Source organism: Bremia lactucae (genome assembly GCF_004359215.1).
Source record: "Bremia lactucae strain SF5 chromosome Unknown BlacSF5_NotPlaced_9_SHOA01000002.1_551695bp, whole genome shotgun sequence".
NCBI lineage: Eukaryota > Oomycota > Peronosporomycetes > Peronosporales > Peronosporaceae > Bremia > Bremia lactucae.
Window position 1 is genome coordinate 76,784 of NW_027152021.1, and position 11,158 is coordinate 87,941.

The 11,158-nt window shown below is 46.8% G+C and overlaps 2 protein-coding genes across 2 annotated transcripts; both read left to right on the forward strand.

Annotated features, from left to right (window-relative positions):
- Positions 1–8,111: 8,111 nt before the first annotated feature.
- On the forward strand, positions 8,112–9,185 carry CCR75_009655 (uncharacterized protein; the record flags this gene model as incomplete). Its single annotated transcript, XM_067967694.1, has 4 exons — positions 8,112–8,127; positions 8,177–8,264; positions 8,326–8,532; positions 8,598–9,185. 4 exons carry the CDS (start codon positions 8,112–8,114, stop codon positions 8,953–8,955), a joined length of 669 nt encoding a protein of 222 aa, XP_067823388.1. The 3' UTR covers positions 8,956–9,185.
- Positions 9,186–9,418: 233 nt separating this feature from the next.
- On the forward strand, positions 9,419–10,450 carry CCR75_009656 (uncharacterized protein; the record flags this gene model as incomplete). Its single annotated transcript, XM_067967695.1, has 1 exon — positions 9,419–10,450. The coding sequence occupies one exon, from the start codon at positions 9,419–9,421 to the stop codon at positions 10,448–10,450; it is 1,032 nt and encodes a 343-aa protein (XP_067823389.1).
- Between the last annotated feature and the right edge of the window lie 708 nt (positions 10,451–11,158).

Below are 11,158 nucleotides of genomic sequence, written 5' to 3' on the forward strand. Positions count from 1 at the left end.
CAGAAAGGCGTTCCCTACATGGGCGATATTTAAGACAAATATTCGCGCCATGTACCAGCCGCCGAACAACGATGTGTTGCTTTAGGCACGCTTCTTTGGAGCGTGACAGGCGAAGCGATCTCTGCAAGATTATGTACAAGAGATGCGCTCGCTTCGGCATCTTTTACCTTAGGTTCGATTCCAGGAGAACATAAAAAGGTACCCACGTTTAAGAACGGACTCATCTCATGGCCCATCGCGACAGGCCCTTTTCAGAAAGGTGCCGTCGAAGATGAAAGAGGCAATCCAAATCGCCTTCGTTGAGGAGAAATCCTACAACAGTGCCTCGGGGACAGCTTGGTATATTTTGTCGGCCAAGAGGTCAGATGCCACTCCCATGGAGTTGGGCAATGCAGACGTTGGTTGCTATAAATGTGGCCCACGAGAGGATTGAGAGAGCGAGCCACGAGTGAGAAGAAGAGTAAGGAAACTCAAAACGTTTGGGTGAGAACTGCATGTAATAACGATAAATAGCGAAGTCACCTGAAAAATGCGATCGACAACGTGAGAAGAGAATGGCCGTCGCAAGAAAAAGTTTCAAGTAGCACGATTTAGCTCGGCAAGCGCGGCCACATTATAGCTCGCTGCTACGTCAGGGTCCCTGCCGGGGCAAAGATGCCTAGCAAGAGGTTTCCCTTCCCAAAGAGCGATGACAAGAATCAGCGCGCGAGACGCATGAATTCTGCATCGCCACTGAGGGGTCGAAAAATGCAGGAGAGCAGTAGGGGTGGAATGCCCTACTGACGCGGACTCTGAAGCTACCCCTATGTTCAGAATTGTGGAACAAATGGGTAGCATAGTCCCTGAAGTCTCGAAATTTTGGACCTCAACCCTGCTAGTCTATAGCGCTCAAGTAAGAGGCTATGACTAGGTGATGACTTTCCTAGTGGATTCGGGTGCATCATAAAATTTAGTAAAATCGCGGAATTAAGAAAGAGACCGGCGATGTTTGAGTCGCTTTGCCAGGATGGCAAGCGAGAAGAGGCGACCATTCGTTTAGCGAACGGCGCGCTCGTTAAGTAAGAGGGAGTTCAGATAGAACTCGCCTTGAGCTTTAGTGACTTCTCTTGTAACGAGAAATTTACAGTGCTAGGTATGGAGAGTTCGTATGACCTCATCCTAGGCATGCCAATGTTGCTAAAACACCAACTATGGATTGACTGGCGTACATGCACAGTTACGAACTCTACGCAGGACACCGGAAAAGATGTGCTCCTGCGAGAGGCGTGTGCAAGTGATGTCGTTTCGAATACAGTTGAGGGTGCGTTGACAAGATGTCAAACGTCACCAATTCCTACCCAGCTCGTGGAGACTGGGGTGTTGAAAAGGACGATGACAAGTAGTCATGCGTCCGAATGTCCTGCACAGAGCCGAGAGCCTGTGGCAGTAGACGGCAAGCTGACAGGAAGTTATGCGTCGCATAAACCGGCACAGTGCCTAGAAAAGAGCAAAGGCACCTGCTTCCCAGTCAAAGGTCGTGGTGACTCGAAGAACGAGTATTTGACCGATTAGGACGATCAAAGGTGCGTCTAAACGAGTGACTTTTGGATCAGTTTCTATTAAAGAGAACGGGCCTTTCAACGAGGTGTTCGAGGCTGTCAAAGACGAAAATGCGGAGGCATCCTCAAGTGAGCTGCTCCGACAAGTCTTTAAATCTGTCGAGGATATAGTAAATCTTCCGGAGATGTCGTGGTTTCTGTTCCTTTCCGAATTAAAGGAAGGAAAGATCCACGAAATAGTCACACCAGTTCCAGAAGAGGACTTGGTGGACTTTTGCTCGTCGTCCACAATGGACGAGAGCGTCCTAGAAACGGACAAAAAGAAACTGTTCGCTGCTCAAGGCTGAGCTGCCTTGAAATACAGTCCGTTCTTTGAGGCTTTGTGGAAACATCGCGATGTGTTCCTAGTAGAAGTGCCGAGCCGCCTATCACCAGATAGGGGCATCGGGTACGAGATCGACCTCGAACCTGGCACCAAGTACTGTGTGACCAGGCAATGGCCGTTGACGAAAGAACTAGTCGATTATATCGATAATTTGTTCGACAAGCGAGCCAAGCCGGGACATGTGCGTGAGAGCAAATCGCATCACTGCAGCCCGACCTTTTATGTGCGTAAATCCACAGGTGGATGGTGCGTGGTTCATGCTAACAATAAGCTGCACACGGCGACCATACCGGCGCAAACGCCAATCCCGCGGTGAGACAATTTGTTGAATTCCATGGGAACGTCGACTATCTTTTCCGCGTCAGATTTGAAGGATGGCTACTATCAGGTACTCATGAGAGAGTCCGATGTAGCCAAACGGCAGTAAGCACCCCACGCGGTATGCTTTGGGAGTGGCTTGTGATGGCGCGACGGTTCAAATACGCAACAGCGACATTCAATCGAGTGGTGGCTCAGGTGACGCGTCAGCACCGTGGCTACGCGCCCCATTACTTTGACGATGTATTCATGCAAAGTAGGGCTGAGGCCGAGCGCAATCGACTCGCGCAAGTGTCATTTAGACGCTGTGTTGTAGACTTTAAAGGACGCCCAATTGTACGTCAACTTGCAAAAATGCAGCATAGGGGTCCCTGAGATACCTGTGCTGGGTTACATCGTAGGTACCCATGGTGTACGAGCAAACCCAGACAAGGTATTATCGGTAAAGGAATGGCTTATCCTACGGCATGTGAAGGATTTGCGCCAATTACTAGGGCTCGCTAATTACTAGCATAAATATAGCAAGAATTATGCTGAGCAAACTAAAGCATTATATGACCTCCTTAAAAAGGACACAGAAATGGGTTTTGGTTAAATAACAAGATGATGCGTTCAAACCAGTGATGCAATCTCATGTTGAGGCACCAGTCTTGCCATTGCCAGACGCGAATAAGCCCTTTAGCGTCGTCTGCGATGCAAGTAATTTGCAATCGGCAGCACGCTCGTGCAGAAGGATGACGACGGTGTTGACCGTGTCATCTCTTATCAGTCCCGGTTTTTAAAATCCGCGGAACTAAATTACCCATGCATGACAAAGAGCTACTTTCAATAAAGTATGCTCTTGTCAAGTTTCGTGTGCACCCTACTAGGCACCGAGCTATTTGTGTTTTTTACGGATCACGCATCACTGCGGACCGACAACAAACTCACATCATTTCTCGCCTTGAATGGCAAGATGGCTTACATTCTTCTCTGAATTATATTTCAAAGTTTAATACAAGCTGGGTAAGTCAAATGTCTTGGCTGTCGCCTTATCGCTTAGACCAGACTTCGAGGTAAGACACCAGGAAAGTGTGTCTAGTGCGAAAGCACAATTTCAGCCGTCAGCGTTGGCAGCCATGAAGACATACCACGTGACGAGCTCATTAGCCTCTGAAATAAAAGAGAGCTACAGTCAGGACGACCATTGTCACCTGCTGTTAGATCGCATTGGTGGACAAAAGGTAATTCTTCCGTCGCACCTGAAAGCCATGCTTAATCGGTTTAGCTACAGCGATGGCCTGTTATGGCATCAGCTGTCACCTTGTGATCCCTTGAGAATCTATGTGCCTCATGACATAGAATACAAGCTGATGATCCTTCACAAGCTCCATTATGCGCCACCTAATGGGGATCTGAGCCGTGAAAAGATAATCTTACAAGTATCAGAGGAATTTTGGTGGCCACACCTATATAGATGGATGGCCAACTATATTCGCTCTTGCGAACAGTGTAAGCGCATTAAGCCTGCATCATTGATCAGGGTACCGCTGAAGCTGCTATTGATTCCAACCAACTGTTTTGGAAGTTTGTAAGCCTGGACTTCATGTTTGGCATGATGCCCCATCACTAGGGTCGGACAGGGCTTGTCGTCTTTGTAGACAGACTGAGCAATATGGTGCATTTGGCACCATGTAAAACATTGATCACAGGCAAGGAGGCAGCTCTCTTGTTCCTGGATCATGTTTACCGACTTCACGGATTGCTCGAGTCCATAGTATCGGATCGGGTCCACGTTTTACGTCTGGTTTTTGGCGACATGTGTTTCAGCTGCTACGTAGCAAGCTCCACATGTCGACCGCAGATCATCCCCAGACCGATGGCCAAACAGAACGTGCCAATCGGGTCGTGGTGGTTATCTTATGCACTATAGCAACTCCCAAAGAGCGGAGCAAGCAATTGCCCTTTGTGGAGTTCGCTATAAATAACAGTGTCCACGCCAGTACGGGTGAGACACCTTTTATATTAACGGACTGCACTATCCTCGGACGCCAGTCTCGTTTGTGCGCAGCCCGAGTCTAAGTGGAGGAGGGCCCCAGACTGTGCTCGGTGCGAAATAGGGAAACAGTTTCGTCAATATGACGATGACCCATGAGTGTATCATCTCAAAGACAAAACCTTGCCCTAGTGACCCTGCCAGTTTAGCAGTGGTCAATAAAACTACGCCTAATGACCGACCTCTCGGCGGTATCATAGGCGAGTTTGATGCTTAAAGCGTGAGCGAGGCTCAACGCTTTGTGGATCAGCGATTAGCCATCAGACGTTAAGTCCGTGACGCGATGGCAAGCGCTATGGACAAGCAAAAAGAATATGCGGACCGAAATGGTCGCAAGAATAATGAACGCTTTAGAGTGGGTGAAAAAGTACTATCAAGTACTGATACCCTACCTAAAAATGCAAATTATGTACTACCTGGAGGTGCTACGAAGTTGCTTCCGCGCTTCATTGGGCCCTTCACGGTGGTAGAAGAGGTTGAAGACCTAAATTATAGGCTCACGGTTCTCCCGTATATGAAGACGCACCCGTATTGTACATGGGTCGTCTGAAACGGTATGTAGACCCAAATAAGGTCACATATCCCCATCCGTCTAAGGAGACCGATGGTGATGCCGACTGTGAGTCGAGCGTCGTTCGAATGAGAAGGACGGTGAAGGTGAAAAACTATCGGGCCGACTCCTCCCACCACGAACAGGATTTGGAGAGCGGGATACATCACGCGAGTAACGCGGATCCCTCAGCATTATCCTTTAAAAGAGGTCCAAGCGAGTCTTCAGGAGTTCATAACCCTGACGAGCCTTCGCTCGGACATCAACGAGATCCGAGGTCAGTCGTGAGACTTGGCCCTCGAGATCCGCAATACGTTGTTCAGCAGCGCTTAACGCCGGTGACTTAACGGACGAAGGTAAGGCAGCCGCGAGTAGTTGGGCGAGATCGCCACTCCTATCGGGCCCGCCTGCACTAATGGATGCAAGTGGAAATCAACGCTTCCTTGTTGGAAGGATGCTTGCCCACCGCTCCATGAGGCAACGGTATCAGATCCTCGTCCAATGGAAAGGATACCGGAAGAGTTTTGACTCTTGGGAACCGATCGATACCCTACGTATTGATGTGCTCGGCTTGGTGGCTGCCTATGAAAGTAGAAGCACCAGTTCAAATCTCTTCGCTTGTCTCAAATGGACTAGCAGAAGTAGCGTTGTCAGAAGAAGCAGGGGTACAATAGCGCCTATGATTTCTTAGGGGGCGAAATTAACTCGCTGCGACCGCTGTTTCAGCGCATCGGAATGCGGATGAATGCGTGTAAAATTTCCGCCTCGAATTGGTTTGGCGTGTCATTTGTATGCAACACGACCGGGATCGGGAAAAACACCTAAGCGATTTTCCCTGAGCCCTCCATGATTTAAAGACGCCATAATAATTATGAGTGTCAAGAAGAGCACGCTTTAGGAGCGACGCTCTTGACCTGTTTAAACGACGTTATTTAGATGGAGGGGGCATCAGTAATATGCCACCCGTCACATAGCCACGTCTAAAACGACTGGCTTGTGACACCGACTGAGCACGTTCACGTGTCCGTCGGCGGAGCTTTAGACTCTGAATCCTCTATGTCCGAACCATTACGGATTATGGTCTGATCATAAGACGTTGAAGTTTCACCTAACGGTGAAGCGACTGCGCCTTCATGGGCAGCGTTCTCATTACCTGTCGCTGCGCTATCTAGCGTAGACGACGAGAAAGCATTCGTGAATGTTACTGTCTCCATGTTGTGAGCCATGCGAGAAGTATGGATGGAAAATAATGCGCCATCATCCTTCTTCATGTGCTCGTTGTCTGCATCACTAATATGAGGTGACGGCAACGGTGTCGACTCAACGTAGTCGACAATGAGCGACGGATGAACCCCTTCACTGTTAAAGTGGGATGGATTTTTAGCCCCGTTAACGCGACAGCAGCAGTAGCTGTCGGCGTGTTAACGCGGCGAGTGCGCTTAGCGCGAGGTCGAGTGGGCGTCTTCGCAGACGACCCACCAACGTGGCCCTTTTTAGGTGGCATCTTCGGCGCCGTGTATGTGAACACAGGTCGCTAGAGTGATTGAGTGAATTAGCGGCGCGTAAAGGTGCTCGCAGTTCCTCGCTCCTCTTTGACGAATTCATAATGTAAATTCGTTCTTTAAGGGGAGGACGGTGTAACAAGCTAAAGTTGCGCTAATGTTACACAGTCCCCGTTAAGTAGTCCCCGTTAAGTACACTTGGTGCACTTAAGGGGATGGTCAATTACCTAAATACAGTATTTAGACCCACCACTCGGGTGTGGTTCACATTTTCGACCAACCCTTGTGTATGCGATGCACATAGGTGCATTCACATTAGGAGGGTAGACGCCTAGCGTCATCCGTAAGGCGATATTTCATGAAAGATATGCTCGCAATACATATAAGTGTTATCTATAGAGATGACATTTTGATTGGTAAAAATAGGTACTTATATTTAATACGATTAAATATAAATCAGTTTGAAAACTACTTCCTACTTGGTAAGTGCGCACGAGGAGCCGGATTACCGCTCCCATGACGACACTTTAATAAGTACTTAGTGTACTTAGTAAAGTGTCGTCATGGGAGCGGTAATCCGGCTCTTCGTGCGCACTTACCAAGTAGGAAGTAGGGTGAGGTCGCTAACGCGCCCACCACAACTACCTCACTGCACGCAAGAGAAGCTGATTTAACCGCTTCCCCGCTGTGCCAAGGTGTGTGTCTAAGTAGAGCGTGGCCGCATTACGACGTGCATGGCTACACTTTCGAAACGCTCTTTTGATGACTTGTCAATCAATTGCGGGCGCTCTTGGCTCTTTCTAACTTGTTAAGTACCGTACATTTAACAACGCCAAACGAAAACACGGTTTCTGATGAGCAGTCGCTTCTCTCATGTAGATGAATAGGATCTGGGGCTATAACGATTCCTTAATTTAATTTAGGAGCTGTGATGTTCCAAAGGCCAAAAGATCGATTTAAAAGACGATCTAAAGGAATTACTGCTGATTTTTGAATGCAGTGGACCCATACATTTTATATGACTTTTTTCAATACAGACCGGGAGGGTGTGTGGCTATACCAAAAGGGTGTGTTGGCTATACCAAAAGGGTATGTGGCAATACCGGGTCCCTAAATATATTATGTAAAAGATAGATAGTATTTTGGGAACATTATTACATAGTAACATTCGAAAACCTAATTCATTGGTAGATATCGGCCTTTACATCTACTTGCTCCGCAGTCCAGTCAGCACTTGACGCGCGCGAAGAGAGAGACATAAACGACTTTATTACACGTTTGTATTATTATATAATTAAGTTAGTAGAAAATAGATAGAAACAGAAGGACTTAATTATATATTTAATTCAGTTTGCTTATAACCCTCTTTAGAACAAAGTTTCCAAAGAGAGTCTTCCTCTGCACGTAATAGTGTACGTGAAGTGACGTGTGCAGTGCGAAGTGGACTTTTACTGAAGCAGTACAAGTCGGCAGTGCTCCGTTACAATTTTGTTATGAAACTTTACCTCTGTTACTTTATATTTTTCATGAATTTTTATTAATTATTAGATGCAAGGTATCCAATAGGATCGATAACGGCGGATGATCAAATCCATAATGTAACAGAAATTAACAAGTTAGCGGGGACAGCAGTGGAATGACTGTAATTTTATTAACAAACTGAATTGCTGAGTGTCATGTACATAAGTTTAAATATTTTTGATAGTCTAAGTTCCCCCAAATTTTAAATGCATTGTAACAATTGGTTAAGAGTATACTCACACAGATTGTTCCAAAAAAAAACATGGCCAAGAAGAAAGGTACGCAGAAGACCTCGCAACTCGTTGTCTTATTAACTAATGAATACAGTAGGTCTAAAATCCAACGCTAGAAGCAATGCACGCAAAAAAATAAAGAAGAAGGGCATGTTTAAGGCGCTTAAGAAGCAGGATAAGAGGTGTGTGCAGCGGTTAAAGCTTCCAATTCAAAGTAGTTTTTAATGCTTGTCATTCGCGTAGAGCGGTGATAACTCAAACAAATATGACCGACCCGCATACCAGTAAGCGAAAGTACAAGGTGGCCAAGCGTCCGGCAACTATTTCCGACGAGTTTCGCAATTACGACGAGCGCGTGGCCGCTTCAAAAGTGCGACGATCTGGAGTCATTCCAAAGCTTAGTGCTGTGGCTCCGCCAGCTTTCGTCATGGCAGCTCCCATCTTCCAGTTGTAAGTAAGAGGAATATTGTATGGAGACTGACGAGCTCGTAACGAAATTTGCTTTTCTGCTACAGTAACGCAACTTCAATGTTAAAGCCAATGCCCCGGGAAATCGAAGGGTTTTCTGGTTTTTTGTCGGCATTAGAAGCTCCAAAAGACGCTACAATTGCAAATTCGAATCAACATATGCGCCATTCCAAGAATGTGGAATACTCTGGTAACAACGTCTTTTCAGTACTCGATAATGGGGATGAAGAGCAAATTAAGGCACGAGAACTTTCACAGTCACTCTCAGCGTTCATGCAGCCGGCAACTTTTAAGTTTCCGCCTGCGAAATCGAATTTTACAATGCAACCTTCGCTTCAGTCTTCATTCCAACAGAGCACAAACTTAGTACTAGCCAACGCAGCGGACATCGACCCTGACTTATAGAGCGACGAGTATTAGGATTTCTGACTTACTGTGTTTACTAATTTGCAGAAACTTAGGGCTTTGCTTGATAACTATTGTGTTTGCAACTTTGTTGCAAGTTTAGCTCTTCAAAACACATTTGGTCGAAACTTTTGATTCTTAGAAATGGACATGTTTTGCACTCTGATAATTCTGCAGCACAGCTTAAGCTCCAAAAAAATGTGGTGGTCTCGTACAACGCAATTTAGGCTCTTGCGTTGTAGTCAATAAAGCTCTTATTATCAAAAGGGACGCTGCATTCTGTCATATATCTGCTCGATACTTCAGAAGTTATACTGAGCCCTGCAAGGGAGGCAGATACCAGCTCAAGAAGTTTGGTGTCTTGCTCACTGTTGGCTAGATCGATCTATCAGCGATGGCTTTCAAGTTACAAAAACCTTTAATAAAAGTGCACTGTATAATCGACACTTTGTATCCCAAATACATGAGTACAGTTCGTGGATCTCCCTTTATCCGGAAAAACATTTTTGCAACAAACGCCGCGCAACTCTACCCCTTGAAGCCAAATCCCGTACCGAAGCACGCGATCACGATGGCGGACCAGAGCATGAGTCTCATGGACGGCACGTACTTTGTAGGTCGTAAGGAGATCTTGGACTGGATCAATACATTATGCGGTATCAATCTCTCCAAGGTGGAGCAGACGTGCACGGGCGCCGTCGCCTGCCAGATCCTCGACGCCATGTACCCAGGCCGAGTGCAGATGAGCAAAGTCGACTGGGCAGCAAACAAAGATTACGAGTATATTCAGAACTACAAGGTGTTGCAGAAAGCGTTTATGCAACTGAAGATTGACAAACACGTGGAGGTCGATCGCCTCGTGCGTGGCAAGTACCAGGATAACCTCGAATTCATGCAGTGGTTTAAAGCCTTCTACGAACGCAATGCTTCTGGTCAGCCGTACGATCCTTTTGCGCAGCGAGAGAAGGGCAAAGGGGGCGCTCAGTTCACCCAGAAGTTTGGTGGAGGCGTCAACGCTTCGGCGTCGGCTTCAGCAGCGTCATTGCGACGTAAAGTGGGCGTCACAACGACCGCAAAGGTCGGACGGACGCCCCTAGCGGCCTCAATGACAGCACGCGGAGGCAGGACATCGATAGGAGCTTCACGACGTCCCATTAATAACACAGGAGCAACAGCTACGCTCTCGGAAGCGGACATGGAAGCGTCAATTGCGGCAGCTACGGCCCCTCTCGAAAAAGAATTGGAGGATCTTACTGCTCACAACGAAGCACTGACGAATGAGGGTGGAGAGCTGCGTGCGATGGTGGAAAGCTTGGAAAAAGAGCGGGACTTTTACTTTAACAAGCTTCGGGAAGTTGAGATCGTGTTGCAGTCTGCAGAAGATACTGAAGCGAGTCCACTGGCACAGTCGGTGTTTAAGGTGCTCTATGCCACAGAAGAAGAAGGAGGGGAGGTCGAACAGGTGGCTGGTGAACCACAGGACGAGCAGATGTAGACGACTGGCAGGAAGGTGTTTTGCGTAAATAAAATAGGCATCTGATGATTTTATAACGAATAATAAAGTCAGGCGTTTGGTCACGCACACCAAAGCGACCTTGAATGAAAAAGCAACGACCATCTGCTGCCAAGTTAAAATTGTACTTGGACTTAGTGATAGCCCATTCTGCATAATCGCCTTTCAAATAGCACAAGTTGGGACATTGGCAAGAGTGAAAGGATTATTGCAGATTTGTATTTAAAAACCATCTATCTTGAATATCTTAATCCAATTATGCGCTTCCTTCGGGCAAGAAGCCAATTTTGCATTGAGATTGGACTCAATTTCTTGTATCTTAGCTTTTGGTGGATTAGTTTTCAAATTGGACCCGTCGCATACAAGCTTGAACTTCCACAAGTCAATTTACTCATGTTGCACTTTAAATTGTTGCGAATTGCTTATAACACCTCAAGCCTATCTGTCCTCGTTGTAATTGACGACTAAAATTCATCTCAGCTCATCGATAAACGTCTATCCTTCCAAACACTACAATCGTCCAGCAATTCACTCGCCATTCGATTCCTTCATCATCATTTCATAATATATTGTTCCAATTTGTGAGTAATTATGTAGACGGGCACGTCGCAATGCGGCCACGTTCTACTTAGCACACACCCTAGCACAGCGAGGAAGCGGTTTGCACCTGCTTCTCTTGCGTGCAGTGAG